This window comes from Pseudogymnoascus verrucosus (genome assembly GCF_001662655.1).
Source record: "Pseudogymnoascus verrucosus strain UAMH 10579 unplaced genomic scaffold scaffold_8, whole genome shotgun sequence".
NCBI lineage: Eukaryota > Fungi > Ascomycota > Leotiomycetes > Thelebolales > Thelebolaceae > Pseudogymnoascus > Pseudogymnoascus verrucosus.
In genome coordinates, this window is record NW_017263659.1 from 610,153 (window position 1) to 626,692 (window position 16,540).

The 16,540-nt window shown below is 51.1% G+C and overlaps 5 protein-coding genes across 5 annotated transcripts; 3 read left to right on the forward strand and 2 right to left on the reverse strand.

Annotated features, from left to right (window-relative positions):
* Positions 1-2,760: 2,760 nt before the first annotated feature.
* On the reverse strand, positions 2,761-5,330 carry VE01_02734 (uncharacterized protein). Its single transcript, XM_018272239.2, has 2 exons — positions 5,316-5,330; positions 2,761-5,249 (listed from the first exon to the last, which is right to left on the reverse strand). The coding sequence occupies exon 2, from the start codon at positions 4,981-4,983 to the stop codon at positions 3,040-3,042; it is 1,944 nt and encodes a 647-aa protein (XP_018133099.1). The 5' UTR covers positions 4,984-5,249; positions 5,316-5,330; the 3' UTR covers positions 2,761-3,039.
* Positions 5,331-7,702: 2,372 nt separating this feature from the next.
* VE01_02735 (uncharacterized protein) lies at positions 7,703-10,653 on the forward strand. The gene is made up of 7 exons (XM_059463471.1): positions 7,703-8,537; positions 8,586-8,718; positions 8,772-8,791; positions 8,892-9,184; positions 9,240-9,821; positions 9,872-10,347; positions 10,401-10,653. Exons 1-7 carry the CDS (start codon positions 8,347-8,349, stop codon positions 10,413-10,415), a joined length of 1,710 nt encoding a protein of 569 aa, XP_059319939.1. The 5' UTR covers positions 7,703-8,346; the 3' UTR covers positions 10,416-10,653.
* A 214-nt stretch (positions 10,654-10,867) lies between these two features.
* VE01_02736 (uncharacterized protein) lies at positions 10,868-12,278 on the forward strand. The gene is made up of 3 exons (XM_018272241.2): positions 10,868-11,149; positions 11,208-12,019; positions 12,082-12,278. Exons 1-3 carry the CDS (start codon positions 11,107-11,109, stop codon positions 12,217-12,219), a joined length of 993 nt encoding a protein of 330 aa, XP_018133101.1. The 5' UTR covers positions 10,868-11,106; the 3' UTR covers positions 12,220-12,278.
* Positions 12,279-12,569: 291 nt separating this feature from the next.
* VE01_02737 (uncharacterized protein) lies at positions 12,570-15,558 on the forward strand. Its single transcript, XM_018272242.2, has 2 exons — positions 12,570-14,012; positions 14,084-15,558. The coding sequence occupies exons 1-2, from the start codon at positions 13,457-13,459 to the stop codon at positions 15,307-15,309; spliced, it is 1,782 nt and encodes a 593-aa protein (XP_018133100.1). The 5' UTR covers positions 12,570-13,456; the 3' UTR covers positions 15,310-15,558.
* On the reverse strand, positions 15,463-16,482 carry VE01_02738 (uncharacterized protein). The gene is made up of 2 exons (XM_018272243.2): positions 15,869-16,482; positions 15,463-15,596 (listed from the first exon to the last, which is right to left on the reverse strand). Exon 1 carries the CDS (start codon positions 16,239-16,241, stop codon positions 15,939-15,941), a length of 303 nt encoding a protein of 100 aa, XP_018133097.1. The 5' UTR covers positions 16,242-16,482; the 3' UTR covers positions 15,463-15,596; positions 15,869-15,938.
* Between the last annotated feature and the right edge of the window lie 58 nt (positions 16,483-16,540).

Consider the following 16,540-nt stretch of genomic DNA (forward strand, 5'->3'; position numbering starts at 1 on the left):
TTTCCTTCTGAAAAGAGTTTATCTCAGCTCTGACAAACAATATATTGTCGCCTCATTGGTATCATCCTCGTGGCGCTTCTGGTACATGACGAGTCACTTGCCCAACCGATCTCAGCATGGATCTTGCAGATCGTAAGGCTTCTAGGTGTTGAGAGAAAGGAAGCTGCGGGAGCTTCTGTGGGGGTATGTGAGGTACGACAAGCTGGCTCAGAAAAGTGCCGCTTCCACCTGGTATATGTGGAAAACCGGCGGTGAAGTATACAGCATCAGATCCCAGTAAAATCACAGATTATGTAAAAATACAGGACAGCTAGTACACAGCTCCACCTGCCGGAGTGGCTTGCCGTCGGACTGATGCATTGCACGGCGAGATCGTGATCACAGCCGCCATCGTCAATGGCGGCAACATACATGTCGGCGGGGTACATAGCCTTTGAAGCCTTCGAAAATACTATTCCAAATGTACCACATTTCTTTGCCCAGTAGAGCGACGTCAACGCCCTGAACCTTGCACACCGGTCGGCGATCTGATGCAAGCCCAGAACTCGTCATCTACTTTGGGGTAAAAAATCCTGGGCCTACTCGTAAAGTAGCAATGCCCAAGGTATTGTGTGCATCGCTTTCAACCTCGCCTTGCACTATCTCGGCGTCGCTGCAACTTCAATGCAACCCTGGAAGGTTTAGGTGGCCTGTGAGCTTTGGTCAGATAACCCTTGATCGTTGGTTGGTTGTTGGTTGATCGTGGGATGAGCCAGTTTCAAAAGGGGTAGATATTCTGAGGCCAGTAGGAGGTGACCCATCGGCCGCGCAAATATGATATGCATGACGGCCTGCTGTGTCGCCTGAGACAATTTGATGGATTCGTGGCAGGTAATTAATTCGATAGGTTTGTACGCGTGACAAGAAATACAACTCGTAGAGTACAAATTTTGAGATGGGAATGTGCATGATAAATCACTTAGTAGGGGTCTCAAAACCTTGTCACCTATTTAATATGTACAAAAACAAATGCAAATAAGATGGAGTATTTTGGTCACTCAGAGCTATAATTATCATTACGGCAATTCAACGACCTCGTTCTCATTAATTGAGACGAAGAGAGGTATTTTATTAGTTTTAATTGTAGGAATTATATCAATTTCCAGCAATTAACGATTCCTCGGACTACTGGGCTGCACACGCACGAGTCGTGACACCCCATGGGGATGAATCCATAAGGCTTTGGGCTCCATGTCTACTCCCACCCACCCAATGGCGCCCCCCGCGCCCGCGTGCTCTCCCCAGCATTCCTTGTAACTCAGCGACTCGCAAGCCTCGTTACTGAGATGCGGCCCGCACCGAGGTGGCACATCGCAATCACGAAGGGACCCCAAGATTGCGCAACATGGTGACTGACCAGATGCGTCCCGAGGGCGGCCTTACACCCGCTAGATCGAGCACGATGCTGCGTTATGCATGTGTTGTTGTCGTATGCAGCTATGCCCAGCGCAGCGCGCCCTGTCCGGTCTGCGCGATCTGACTGGCTAGGCGCACGGAGAAAGGTAACCGCAGCATCCGCCTCGGCACTCTGTCGCAAGGGTCCACCGATTGAGACACGTTGAGCTCAGGGACAGATGGTGTGTGAGGGGCTGTGGTTATGGATATAGCCGTGGGAGGGTGCCGTTGGGGGCTTTTGGGGGGTCACTTTTTGGAGGTGGCAGATGGTGACTGCGAAGCAAGAACTCGGGTCAGCTTACAAACGATTACGTCGGCGACAATATTGGATTGCCAGCGACGACGGCTTTCCACAAACAGAAAAGCTGACGATGAGATGAACCTCGCAAAGCTTCACCATTGCCTTTGTCCGACTTTAGGCGTGCCTCTCTGACAGTCTTTTTCTCAATGGAGTGCTCTGGAATTGCGAGAGTTGAGAAGCTAGTTCCAAGTCTTCGAGTTGGGCTTCGGTATGAGGGTTTCAGTATCACAACCTGCTGTCTTGACCGTTATTTCCAGATTGAACCCCGACGATCGTTTTCGCGCACTGAGACCATGGCGATCGGATCATTCTGCTTAGACGCCATCTTAGGGAACGTGAGACACGTTGTCCCGCTAAGGCAACAGTAGCTTGACAAGGACACAAAAGCGCATGTGAGAAGCTGCTTCCTGGGCGTCTAGAAGACATCTTGGTTTGGTAACTGCCTCATAGTCACTGGCACTGCACTGATTCCCAAGTGCGAACTTCTGATGGAATTCCACGATCTAGACCATGTTGCCCCTTGGGTCACTTGCCACCCCTTGTTATTATTTACCAGGTGATAATCTCACTACCGGAATGTTCAATATCAGTCAAGGGACTATAGGAAAACAGATCTCATATTTTCCAATTACACTTATATTGAGCAAGTCTAGTTGTGTGGCCTCTGGGTATGACCATGCGGTTATGCCAAAAGTGCAGTGAAGTTGCAAAAGAGTTGTTAAGCTGGAAAGAGTGTGAGGTGGAACAACTGAGATGCGAGTAGTGAGAGACAATAGATGAAAGGATGGTATGGGAGAGAGTGCATTTGCCAGTCAAAGACAGCTGGATCTCCATCATTCTGGTCTGATTGAAGTCAACAAGTCAACAAGCGAATCTTCCAGCTCAATAGACCTTTGGCTCTACTAGTATCCTACAAGCCACCCAAACATGTTGACGAGATTGTTGGCCACAGTCAAGTTATGTGATGTGATAAAGATTGATCCTCTTTGCGACTAAGGAAGAGATGCCCCCAGCGGTGGCTGCGAGTCTGCTCCTTGGTCGTGTAGTGAGGCGCCCTTGACGACTTCATTATTCCCCAAAAAATTGACTTCTATCATTGACACTGTCTAATATCATATCCCACCGTTCGTTCGCTTCATGTGACATTCAATTGAATACTAGACGCAGCATGATGGTCTTTGGATTGCATAGAGGACGCCAACGGAGAATACTCTATGAATGTCAATATGGAATCACCATATCCCTGTGCCGCTGCACGAATCATTGGCATGAATTATTGGCATGAGGCTGGCGTTGTAATCTTCCTAATTAACTTCCATAGCATTCCGATTTAACGCCTGCGTAACCGCATCATCATGCGCAAGATCTAGAGCAGACACTCCCTCATCGGAACGAGCGCTCAAGTCAACGTCGTCGCACATCATAAACATCCGTACTATCTCAACACAGTTCGCCTCTACCGCGCCCATCAGCGGCGTGTATCCATTGTCATCTCGCGAGTTGACGTCTACACCACTCCACCCTAACAACAGCGGAACCGTATCAACACGCCACTTCCATGCCGCAATACTTAGAGCAGACATTCCTTCATCGCAACGAGCGTTCACGTCAACGTCGTCGCACATTATAAGCATCCGTATCACCTCAATATGGTCCCGCTCTACCGCGCCCATCAGCGGCGTGTATCCACGGCCATCCCGCGAGTTGACATTTACACCATTCCACTCTAGCAACAACAAAACTGCGCCAACTTGCCCCTCCTGTGCCGCAACGGCTAGAGCTGTCATTCCTGTGATGCTCTGAACGTTCACATCCACATCATCACGCCCTAATAGCAGTCCCATTATCTCAGTATTGTCATTCTCCGCCGCATGCATCAGTGGCGTGCGACCGCGGTCATCCTTCACGTTGGCGCTCACATCACTGCGCCCTAATAGCAGCGTAACTGCGTCAATATGCCCTTCCTTTACCGCAGTAGTTAGAGCTGACATTCCTGTGATGCCCTGAATGCTCACATCCACATCATCACGCTCTAGGAGCAGTCCCATTATCGCAGTGTCGCCATTCTCCGCCGCATGAATTAGTGGCGTGCGACCGCGGTCATCCTTCACGTTGGCATTTATATCACTGCGCCCTAATAGCAGCGTAACTGCGTCAACATTCCCTTCCTCTACCGCAGCAGATAGAGCTGATATTCCCAGCATGCTCCGCGCGTTCACATCCACATCGTCCCGATCCAAGAGCATCTTCATCATCTCGATGTGGTTATTCTCCGCCGCTATCCGTAGTGTCGCCTTACCATAGTAGTCATCATTCTTGACTTTCACTTCACCCCACTGCAGGAGCACTTTCGCTACCTCAGTGAATCTATGTTGCACCGCCAGCGATAGTGAGGATATGCCAGGCCTCCCATTAGCATTCACTTCTGTGCGTTTAAGGAGCATCTCTACGACACGAAGATGCCCAGATTCCGCCGCATAGGCCAGCGGCGTGTACCCCATCAAGTTCACCATGTGGGCATCAATGGGCCCGCGCGAGAGGAACAGCTCGACGATCGCGATGTGACCGCGCCCTGCTGCAGCCGAGAGCGCCGTGAGATTGTGGCCGATTTCTCCGTCAGCGCGCATGTCGGGCCGCTGCCGCAGCAGCATCTCCACCACCGCCGTATGCCCCTGGGACGCGGCGATCATGAGCGGTATGTCATAGAATCGGTTATGGCGTTTGGCAGCGACATCAGCTCGCGCGAGGAGGAGCGAGACAATGTGAATGTGGCCCTCAAACACGGCGAGTGAGAGAGGCGTGCGATGGATGTAATCGGCGTGATCGGCATCCGTGTCGGGATGGATAAGGAGGACCTCGACTGTTGCGAGGTGCCCTCCGGCGGCGGCGTACGAGAGCGGCGTGCGACCGTGGTAGTGGTGCTGTGAGGGTATGACGCTGTAAAAAGGGTCGCAGAGGTCGTTCAGTGATAATGCGGCGGGGATCATAAACATATCGGCATGGACGTTCGGGTCCGTAGCGGGGTTAGCGAGCAGTTCTCCCAGCACCCTGGCGTCCCCATCTTGGGCGAGGAGGTGCAGGAGTGTCTCCCCACTCTCGCCCACAGCATGGGAGTGTGTGGAGGAAATAGCGGCAACTGTTAGGGGGACGGCGCGGATGAGAGACAGAATGCTATTGGGGGACAAGTAGTCAAGGACTTGGTGAATGATATCAAGAGGGAGATCGGACAAAGTTGCTGGTGTTTTCATGGTCGTGTTCCCGAATTTACCTCTTGCTTTGCAGCAGAGGTATCTTGGATTAAGTGAAGGGACTAACGGGGCTAAACTGCGATATATCCTGGCCTGCGGTTGTCAACTGTAACCATTGACATGGAGGCAAAAGAGAGGGGCGCAGGAAGTCTCGCAGCAAGAGTGACGGCGTAACCTGTAATATTATAGTTAACAATCTAGACGGAGAACTAAACACATAAAGTCGGATGTGCCTTGCAGCTCGGCTCGTAGTCGGAGCAATTAGGCTGTCCTGTGGTAAGCAAACATAATATCTTCATCAACACTCCCTCGATATAAATAGCTATTCTTACATGAGCCAATTTGAGTAACTACGCACTGTAGAAGATAAGCACATGTATATGATATTTTTTTGGCCTTGAGACGAGACGATTTGCCCACTCCAATGATTTATAAGACGGATAGGAAGACAAGGCTCCAGTGCCAGTCGAGGATGTTAATGTAACCCCTGAGTATGACTACACGTGATTATAATTGACGTGATTATAATTGACGTGATTATATAATCTGTTTCGAAACGGAATCGAGAAGGAACAGAGAAAGGGGGTTATCCCCCCCTTCCTTCTTTCCTTTGCTTTCATCTAGATTAGGAAAGACCAAGGCAATGGTTTTTCTGATCTCTGGTGCTATGGATTTTCGTTAGTCGAATACCGATTGCGGATTATTTGGATAATATATATTCGTTGATCCAGTAGGTTAGCATTGCGAAGTTGTCATTTTTGAGGCTAAAGCTTCAGATAGGCACTTGATAATCCTGACATACTGTCATTTTCTCAAAAACAATGGTTGGGGATGTTTGTACGAGACTGCATAGATCTATGTTGACGCCAAGCGAATCACAAATGCGGATACTGAAAGTGCCCCGATAAGTTTTTGATTGTGCCAACCTCAGCCTCCAATTTAGCCTGGGGAGGTTTAACCAGGGACATCCAAGGCTGGCTGCTGACTCTGGCCATGTGACATGGCGATACTTGGAAATAGGCAGTCTCTGCCTCAAAGCCACGTGCTCACTATTTCGGGGCTTTGAATAAAGATACCAGTCTAACCGTCGGCGAGCTAGTATGCGGTATATTGTGGTATCTTTATTTTGCCGCGAAGGAACCCGTAGACCGAGAAAGACGATGAAGCTCCATTGCTGCGCAGAGGCTTTGCTTTCGAACATTAAGTGAGGTCAGTGGGAACGGCATGGTTGCGTCTCCAGTCCGTCCAAGCTGGCAAATAAAGCGACGGTAAGCCATCAGATGATGAGCCTGGCACATTAAAGAGTACCAATTCTTAACGTCTGTTAGATTAAACGTGATAGTTTACCAATTCGACACCCTGCATCACACGACACCGCACCGGAAGGAATATTCTCTAGGTCATATCTGTTATTGAACTCTTGCGACAAGGTCACCGACGCTCTACTTGTCAAGGAGCCTTCTTGAAAACCTGTCGCTGTGTACAATGGTGGTTCCATACAGATGCTGCATGACCGAAGTGTGTATATTGGATGTAAGGATTCCCCAGAGATGACACAAGTGAGAAGGGTAATGTCTATGTTGACGGGCGATGCTGACGGGCCGAAGGGCCTAATCTCTAAACAAGAGGACAAATGAAGGTGTTATATACATCGTCTGATCTGGGCGTCGCGGAGCATCCAGATACGGAGGACTGTTGTCCACACGGCACTTATGGGGTGCGTGGATCGCCGAGGCCAGCGCTGACGTCTGTGATCGGCACTTTGGTATGGCCCTGCACACGAGATAGGCCATTGCTGGAATTGTTGAACTGAATTGTGGAGACGAAATTGAACTTCGCTTCTAATCTGCCACGAAGATATGAGACGGGACAGTGGGCGCTTTTCACTCAGAATAAAAGCACCGTTATCCCTAGATATATCTTTCTGATTATCGCCGCCAATAGGCGGCTTGACGCCAATATTGATGCTTAGTCCCATCTGCCGGTGAGACTTTCAAACGGCCATGCACACCCCGGACCGACTCGGGCTTTGTAATTTGAGCTGACATGCTAATTGGCAGTCACAGTGGGTTTTGCATATATCCCCCATATCACCGGGGAATATGACCAGTTCTCCGGGGCACAGAGGCAAGGGGCTCCCACATTCCTAAGACCCCCGGGGCAGCGAGACAAGGGGGTGCAATAGAATGTAATATCTCGGGGTCAAGAAGTGAGGAACCACTACAAGGTAAAGACACATGTACGAAAACAGGTTGCTTGACATGCTTCGCACGAGCAACTCTCGTTGCTTCCACCACGGCCAAAGTAGGTACGGATTGGAAGCCTGACAGAGCCAACGCCATTGGTGGTGAAGGTGTGGGGATGTGGGGGCAAGGACGAGAGAAAAAAAAAAGCCACCCAAGACCGGCAGCTTTACGTCGGGAAGGAGCAGCCGACATAAAGCAGCGGCATCGTACAGTAATTAAGAGCAAAATGTCACGTACGGCACTTGCATGAACCACACAACAAGCACCAGCCAATTTCAGTACCATGAATATTTCCGGTTACGGACTTTGTGGAGCTGATGGAGCTGACTAGAGAATTTATAAGCCTTGATTTACCCCGTTTTTAAAGTTATCTGATGATCAGATAATGCTAGCGCTGCCAATTACAGTCGCACCGATAGATCCACCGGGATCTGCCCGGTGGATCTTATCGGTGCGATTCATACTATGGAGATGGATCTTATCGGTGCGACTCGTATACATCCGATCTTTATTCGTCAGGGGCAGCTGGTAAGGCTCTATTCGAATAACTACCTGCCAAGTGAAGCTTGCTTTGGGAGAATGAGGTCCGGCCCGATCGATAATGAGAATCCGCTGGCGTTGAAAAAAACCTCAACTCCACTCACATATGTTGGGTTGGACCGTGGGCTCACAAAGCAATTTGAAATCACACACGACACACGATTTGCACTGCCTTCTACCCTCATCCCTGGCTCTTCATTTGGGGTGATTAAAATCAAGTTTGGATAGGCACCCTTCATCCGACGGATATGTGTTACGTCAAACAGATCTCGGTCTTTTAACCGGATCATCATGAGCCCACTCACTGACACCACAGTATGCCGCAGAGTTTAGAAAAATCATGTAAGGGATAAGGGAGGGACCATATGCTCTCCACGAGCATGCATCCTGCAACCGTGGGTACCACGCTTTCGTTTCTTTCCCGACGGGTGCTGCTGCGATTGTTCTACACCCCTTCTTATTCCTGAGGACTTTTCCGAAATATACCGCGCTTTGGCCTCTATTCTCGCCGAGTGCTCCTACAAGAGTCTTGTTTCCATTCTTCTTCCTTTGTATAACTTTTCGGAAAGCGAATACAATGGTACCCCCGAAAGTCAATGCGAAGGCGCTACGCCAGGCTTTGAATGAGAAAACTGCCAAGTCATTTGGGATTGCAATCGGAGCTTTCATCGCTCTCTTTATATTCAACCACTGGGCACGATACCTCTTCCATCGGTATAGTAACGGAAGTCGAAGCTCAGCTACGGCTGCTGTGATAAGGCTGTCTAGGTATGCAGTCGGTAGTCCGCTTTCTCATGTTTGCTAATAACTATTTAGGAGAACCAGATCTTTCCTTTCCAAGAGGTTCTTCAAACAGATATCGCTTGGACGTATTCTACTCTACACTTCATTCTGGGGAATCAATATCATCTTGTCATGCACGAACGTGGACTTGACCATACTCGTCAATGTAAGAAATCACTGATCCATTTTTTTAGTCGCTCACCTGCTTACCAAGTGAAGGTTGCAAAACACCAAGGCTGGTACTTACAACCTCCTACTTCTCCTTGCGAATCCATCGAATCTACGAAGTTAATCGGTTTTTATATGGTATTTTATATATTTTATACTGACTTATCAAAGGGTTGCGCTGTGCAATCTAGCCTTTGTCATTTTTCTTAGTTTGAAAAACACGCCATTAGCTATCCTCTCCGCCACTTCCTACGAGACCTTGATGCCGCTCCATAAGGCGGCGGGATATACATGCATAGTCGCATCATTGGTCCATGCCATCGTCTATCTGGAAGCTTGGGCACAGGCTGACAGTCTTAATGACATGCTGGAGCCTACTCAGATCGCAGGAATAATGGGCGGAATTGCGTTGCTTCTCATTGGTGGCTTGGCCTTGCCATATATTCGCCGCCAACGCTATGAGTGTATGTTAAGACACTAGACTTCTAATGGGTCCTGTCCGACTAATTTATCATATAGTATTCTACGCTATACATGTCACACTCTCAGCCTTCATTTTAATAGTCGTCGCATTGCACCGGCCAAACTTCAGCCAACATGCCATCATTATCACCCTTTTTGCAGCTTCTTTGTCATTCATGGATCGCGCCATCCGCATTTTCAAATTCTCCTGCAACTTCATGGGTAACCATGCGGCGCTCACCGCGCTACCGAACGGTGCTACTCGAGTCACACTTCGCCAATCATCGAAGGCCACCCCCGGCTCGCATGCGTTCTTGTGGTTGCCTGCTATACGTCTTGCAGAGACACACCCTTTTACACTCGTTTCCTCGGACCCCGCAGAGTTTGTCGTGTTCTCTCGCGATGGATTCACGTCCGCATTGCACCGATATGCCAAAGAGTTTCCCAACAAGACTTTGAGATGCTCGCTAAACACAGGTTATGGGAAACTACCTGCCTTCAAGACCTACGATAGCATCTTGCTCATTGCTGGTGGTAGCGGTGCAAGCTTTACCTTTGCAGTAGCCTTGGACCTGTCCAGGAACCCTGGCCCCTGTCCATCTGGTAGTATAACTTTTGTCTGGGTTATTAGAGATAAAGGTAACGCTGTCAACTAAGACTATATACAAACATCAACTGACAGTGCCCAGCTTCTATCTCATGGTTCCATGCGGAACTTCGCGAACTACTCCTCAATCCACGCATTAAAGTTATGATACATATAACTAACAATGTCGAATCCTCTACATTAGTCTCCTTATCGGGATATTCTGACAAGGATAATACTTCAACCACAGAAGAATCTAGTCAGACTTCGCTCCCCATTATGGCACATGGTGACTTAGAAAAAGCCATTGAGCTTGAGCAAACTGCGAAGTCAGAAAAGCCTGCCGACCCAGAGAAAGCCATGGGCTATGCTGTAGGAGAGGCATCCAGCAGCACCATTGCAACCTTCCCAGGGCGCCCAAATATTCCTGCGCTGATGGAAAGTCTCGTTGACAATGAAGATTCCATGAAGAGAGTTATTGTCGGCGCTTGTGGGCCTGAGGGTTTGCTGGAGACGGTGAAGGACACCGCATCACGATGCATACGGCCTGACGGTCCATCTTTCACTTTACATACCGAGGTAGGCTGAGTGTTTTTGCCCTTTTGCTTTTCGATCCACTAATATGGGAATAGGGGTTTGGATGGTAGACGCACTTATGATCTTTTGTACATATCTTTTTATGAGCATTGATTGATGAATAACGGAGGAACGAGGTGGGCATATAAAGGTTAGAAGGGCGGTTGAAGGTCGCAGGGACGGCAAAAAGTGGCAAGTATGGCGATGCTGCCTTTTGTATGGGACTTTTTGCATAGGAATAGTTTTTTTTTGTTTACAATCGCGACAGCATTTGAACATTACTATTTACGACGAATATTTATAAAGACAGAAATATCATCATATCATGTGTTTGCATCTGGATGGGATTGTTGGCTTCTTCCCTCGGACATTTCATTGATTAGTTATCGAAGCCGAAGGGCCGCAGGTAACGTGACTCAACGCTAAACCCCGCCTACTCGGCCCTTGGCCTTGGCCACCACCTGAATTTAGTGCAAGGTACTAACCCTTTGTACTTTTTGTGCCTCGGCATATCCATCATTTTGTGGGGGTTCTGGAAGAAAGAGACGCAGCTGACACAGCCGAGCGGATCTTCGACAACCGATGGGATTTCTTCAATAACCATTCTGTTTCCTGTACATTTAAGACGAGGAGTAGCGGATATCAGGACGTTCTCTCATTGACATATATTTTTTGTTTTTGCACTGCTTAGGTTCCTAGACTTTACATCCCTACAACTAGACACAGAGACGCATCGTCCGGAGCGACGAACAGACAGACACCATGCCTTTCGATACCAAGCTCACTCGTGCCCTGGGCATCAGAGGTATGCCCCCTTCACCTCTGCTCCGTCGCCTCAATCCCCTCTAACAATATCTTTCTAGTCCCCGTTGTCCAAGGTGGCATGCAATGGGTCGGCTACGCTGAGATGGCCGCCGCCGTCTCCAACGCCGGCGGTCTCGGCCTCCTCACAGCTCTCACGCAACCCACACCCGAAGACCTACGCAAAGAGATCCGCCGCTGCAGGACCATGACCAAATACCCCTTCGGCGTGAACATCACCCTCCTCCCCGCCATGGTTCCCCCGGACTACGGCGCATACGCCCAGGTCGTCATCGACGAGGGCATCAAGATCGTCGAGACCGCCGGCAACAGCCCCGGTCCCGTCATCAAGCAGCTCAAGGCCGTCGGCACCATCATCCTGCATAAGTGCACCACCATCCGCCACGCCGAGAGCGCCGTCAAGCTCGGCGTCGACTTCCTCTCCATCGATGGCTTCGAGTGCGCCGGCCACGTCGGCGAGAGCGATCTCACCAACTTCATCCTCCTGAGCCGCGCGCGCCAGACCCTGACGGTCCCGTTCATCGCCTCTGGTGGATTCGCCGACGGCTACGGCTTGGCTGCGGCGCTCAGCTTGGGCGCTGAGGGTATCAACATGGGTACCCGCTTCATGAGCACCGTCGAGGCGCCCATCCACAACAATGTCAAGGAGCAGATCTGCAAGGCGTCCGAGCACGACACCCAGCTTGTGCTGCGCAGATGGAAGAACACCAGCAGACTGTACAAGAACAAGGCGGCTGTTGAGGCGTTCAAGATTGAGTCGACCAGCACAACGGGCAAGTTTGAGGAGGTCGCACCGTGGGTGTCGGGTAAGAGGGGAAGACAGGTGTTCATCAACGGTGATGTTGATTTCGGAGTAAGTTTCTTCTGATGTGATGTGATCTGCGAAGAGTGCATGTGCTGACTACGGTGATTTAGGTGTGGACTGCCGGACAGGTGATTGGTCTTATTCATGATATCCCTACGTGCGAGGTTCTGTTGAGGAGAATCGAGAAAGAGGCGGAGGAGACGATCAACAGGGCATCGTCGCTGATTGTTGCCAGCCCCAAGTTGTAGAGGGTTTGTATATGATAGATATGATTTATTTACAGCCGATATAGAAGAGATGTACAGCGTATTTTTTGTGGCATTGTTTATTGTGAAGTTCTCGTGGTCTCTGAAGCCGACAAATAAGCTCCTTCATATAATTCATTCATATAATTCCTCCATTAGACAATGGTCCATCCATACGTACAGACCCTGAGGTCAATCAAGGCCAATCCGCTTCGCCGATCTTGAACAAAATCCCCTTATCGCACCCTACTTACTCTAGTTTCTGTAACTACTACCCCACCACGTTCTGGCCTCCGATTTCCTGCCCCACCATTGAGTTAGTCTGCAATATTAAATCATAGTCCCAGGCACCAGGCAGACGTGTAAAGTGCAAACCGCATTTTGATACCGCGTTCTGTAATAACTCTCCTCCAAGATCGCGCCCTCACCGCGACCTCATGGCGATCATCGCGCCCTCATCGGTGTTTCAAGTCATCCCTCGCCCATCGCGACTGATTGGCCCAGCCTTGCCCACCCGTCCTTAACTGGCCGCATCGCCAACAACCGTTCGCAGCCAGGAAAAAACAGGCAATTGGGTGTCCCAGCCCCGCGAATTTGTTAGTTGGGCACTGTGGTGAGAAGGCGACTGGCCAGTCATCGTCGTCGGGGAGGAATTGTGAGGTGTCGCAAAGGTAATGGGCTTGGTGGAATGCTTGTACCTGTACTTTTTGGTAGGAGAATTGTAAAAGGGAGTGGCTGGGCTTTCGTGATACTCGAGTACAGGTACAGTTCTTCGTGGTACAGTTGTACCTCTTATCTGCTTCGCTACAACTTCACTTTCAACCCTTCTGTTCACTTACTACTTCTGCTTCTCTACGTCTTATTTACCTTCTTAATCTATTTGCTGAAGGCGAAATTATATTCATTCTGTCGCTCTCCTATTCTTCTATTTCCAAGGAACTTCACAACTCTCCCAGAGAGCTTGTTGTGTTATCGTGATACTGCGACAGCCTCCCCGAGTCACCTCGCCCGCCGTCGCAGTGACTGAGAAACACCAGAGCGCAGAACACCTCTGCGATGCTCTTTACGATAAACAACGACATCAAATTCTCCCTCATCGCAATCGACATCGCCCCCAGCACCGCCATCTGCCTCTCCGCCGTCCTCGCCGGCTACTACTACCTCCTCCACATCCGCGCCCACCCCCGTCCCCTCCCCCAAATCGCCCACTTCGATCTCCCCCCAGCCGACGCCAACGACCATGACAACCATCTCCGAGCTCGGCGACCTCTTCGACGACCATCCCTCCTTGGACGCATCTCTGGCCGACTTCGAACCCGGAAGCAGCGAGCCCGCTCACAGCCCGCGCTTCCCGCCCCTCCAAATCACCCGCAACAACAACTACAACCACCTCTTCCCTTCGCAGCACTCTGGTTTCCGCGAGCCCTCAGACTCGGAGGACGATCCGATACGCCCGGACTCGTCGGGGGGGTACAGCCCGCCCGCGTGGCGCCGCAACGGGGGCGCAAGAAGCTCAGGCTTCTGGAATAGACGCGATAATATCCTTAATCGCGGCGGCGTGAGTAGGGAGGTTACGCCTGAGACGTGGGAGAGTGCTGAGGAGGGAGATGCGACCCTCGCAGCTGCGGTGCGGGTGCGTCTGCCCACTGGGAGTTTGAGTCCTGAGAAGCGGCGGAGTCCGAGTCCAGATCCGTTTATGAGTGGGGGGGATTTTGGGGGCTCGTTCGGCGCCGTGAAGAAAGAGGAGGGTAGCAAGGTGGTTCCGCTGGCGACTATCCCCGAGAATCCTAATAATTGTAAGTTTCTCGTCGTCTGCATGGGAATGCAGGTCGAGGTCCCGTTGTCTGCGTCAGTCTAACTGTTTTAGACATCCGCTTTGCCGTGCGAGCAGAGGTACAGCACCGGACCGAGCCGTTTGAGAACGCGCTGGCGGTAGCGACACGTAAATTCGACAGCGTGACCAAATCCTGGACCTCGCTCATCACCACCATCCTCGTGGGATTCATCTCCCTCCTGGCCGTCAAATCGATATTCACCCCCGCCGCACCCCTCCCCGTCCCAGACCTCGTCAAAGTCGCCAGTCTCGCCAAGGCCTTCGAGCCCCTAATCTTCTACTCAGAGCATGGCATCCAGCAAATCGCCGACCTGCAAGCCACCAGCGTCGCCGTCTGGGACCTCGGCGAGTCTGTTCGCTCCGCCAACATGACCTCCGCCCCAATCATCGTGCGAGAGCTCGACGGCCTGAGCGATTCCCTGAAGACCCTCGCTATCGAACTCACCCGCTTCTTCGCCAATGTAGATGGTGATGTCGACGGAATACTAATCGTCATGGACTGGGCCAAGCGCGAACTAGCTGCCCTCCCTGCCGCACCGCCATCCCCGCTTTCTGCGCTCGCTACAAACACACACACCCTCCTCAGTCGACTGCACGTCCTCGAGTCATCTCCAGGTAACCCGACAGCCTTGGGCCACGCGGCGCTTGCACTCTTCGGCCCGACGCCCCCGCAGCGCACGGCTGCGGCGCTGGGTCGCGCATTCCGCGAGTTCGTGGGCGTGCTAGAAGAGGCAATCCAGGCGGAGCTTGAGCACGCCGCCGCGCTATTCGCGCTTTTTGAGGCAGTGGATCGACGATTCCTCAATGTTGCCCGCGCAGTGGCTCGGGAGAGCGATGAGCAGGAGCGTGGAGAGAGCGAGATGCTGGCGAGTTTGTGGACGAGAGTCTTAGGCGGGAATGCAGCAGGGTTGCGCAAATTCGAGATGAATAGGCGATTACTGGGGAGTGTGAGGGAGAGGACGGTCAGGAATAAAAGGGTGCTTGTGGATCATAATGGGAAGTTATTAGCACTGAGGGCGAATCTCGAGATGTTGAGGATGAGGCTTGTTAGTCCGCTTGTGAGGGCAGGGGAGGGGAGCACGATTGGGGTGGAGGAGCAGATTAGGGGGTTGGAGGGGACGTATGAGTATTTGAGGGGGGTGAGGGAGAAGCAGAAGGGGAGGTTGATGGAGGTGCTTTATGGGTCTGGTAAGGGGAGGTCGAGGATTGTGGGGGACGACGAGGGGAGGGAGATTGACGGGGGGTGGGAGAGGAGGTAGCTTTGGTGGGTGTTGCTGGATTTGGATTTGCTGGGGGCGCTTTAATAGGATAGGGGGGGCTGGCATGGAGTTTTGTTTATGTTTATGGAGTACGGTGGATGGGAGAGTGTGGGGATATATTATGGCTGTATATGTGATGAAGGGCTGGCGGAGTACATAGATGGAAGCTGTATTGGCTACTGAGGATAGATGACACTTGAATCCAAATAACTCAACATGAGTATCCCAACTATGACCCATGATTGCAGATCTCCCTCTCAACAACAAAGATCCCTTGTACATGCGCGCTAAACGTACCATGCGTTAGCTTTTGAGTCTAATAGTATCACGTCCACTAGTTTCCCATGGAAGCCTCTCAGAGGGAAGGTACGATGCAAGAAAGGAGGAAAAAGGATGGCACGATGAAGGAAGGCATGATGAAGGAAGACACGATGAAGGAAGGCACGATGAAGGAAAGCACGATGAAGGAAGGCACGATGAAGGAAGGCACGATGAAGGAAGGCGCGATGAAAAAACAGTCGAGGATGGAAGGAGCGAAGGACGAAAGGGCAAACAACACCAATTATGAAAATCCGTCTGCCGCAGCAACATCTCCCCCCTATATGTCAGGGTCCGCATCAACTCTGACTTCAGCGGCTAGCGTGGCTATCGTCTCTTGTGGCATGGGCGTCGTTGGGGCTGGCCTCGGCGTCATTTTCGTCGGGAATGAAGGTGGCATGGCTATCACCAATTGTCATGTGGGAGTCATCAGGGCTCACGCCGGCATGATTCTCTCTTGTGATGTGGGCGTCATCACCGATCACTCCTGCGTGCTTCTCCCTTGTTGCATGGGTGTTGTCAGGTTTGGCCTCGATGTCGGCGCCGTCCAAGCCAGCTGGAGCAGCTAGAGAAACGCTGGCAAAGAGGAGTAAGAGAACGGGAGTGAACTTCATGATGGATTTTGAGTATGTGATACTACGTGGCTTGAGTGGGAGGGTAGGGGTTGGTGAAGGGTGGGTCAGGCATATTTATACAGCTCTGAAGGGGGATTTCTTAAGACTGGTCAAGGTGTATTTGATGACCTGAGTTTGGGATTCGCAGGTAATTCCGAGTTTGAGATTCGTGCATTTCTCGGTGCTGACTTGACGTTCTGCCATGACAAGCCTGCTCCGCCTCTGTCGGACAGACAAATGCGGCTGTCAGCATCGGCGAGGACATCCCGATCCATCTTGGCCAGTCCGTTGAAAGCCCT

Bases quoted from the DNA above. Each gene is read 5' to 3' on its own strand.
- VE01_02734 (XM_018272239.2), bottom strand. From the start codon at position 4,983: ATGAAAACACCAGCAACTTTGTCCGATCTCCCTCTTGATATCATTCAC.
- VE01_02735 (XM_059463471.1), top strand. From the start codon at position 8,347: ATGGTACCCCCGAAAGTCAATGCGAAGGCGCTACGCCAGGCTTTGAAT. The intron at 8,792-8,891 runs GTACTTACAACC...GACTTATCAAAG, and splicing joins GTTGCAAAACACCAAGGCTG to GGTTGCGCTGTGCAATCTAG. The intron at 9,822-9,871 runs GTAACGCTGTCA...GACAGTGCCCAG, and splicing joins CTGGGTTATTAGAGATAAAG to CTTCTATCTCATGGTTCCAT.
- VE01_02736 (XM_018272241.2), top strand. From the start codon at position 11,107: ATGCCTTTCGATACCAAGCTCACTCGTGCCCTGGGCATCAGAG. The intron at 11,150-11,207 runs GTATGCCCCCTT...ATATCTTTCTAG, and splicing joins TCGTGCCCTGGGCATCAGAG to TCCCCGTTGTCCAAGGTGGC. The intron at 12,020-12,081 runs GTAAGTTTCTTC...ACGGTGATTTAG, and splicing joins ACGGTGATGTTGATTTCGGA to GTGTGGACTGCCGGACAGGT.
- VE01_02737 (XM_018272242.2), top strand. From the start codon at position 13,457: ATGACAACCATCTCCGAGCTCGGCGACCTCTTCGACGACCATCCCTCC. The intron at 14,013-14,083 runs GTAAGTTTCTCG...TAACTGTTTTAG, and splicing joins CCCCGAGAATCCTAATAATT to ACATCCGCTTTGCCGTGCGA.
- VE01_02738 (XM_018272243.2), bottom strand. From the start codon at position 16,241: ATGAAGTTCACTCCCGTTCTCTTACTCCTCTTTGCCAGCGTTTCTCTA.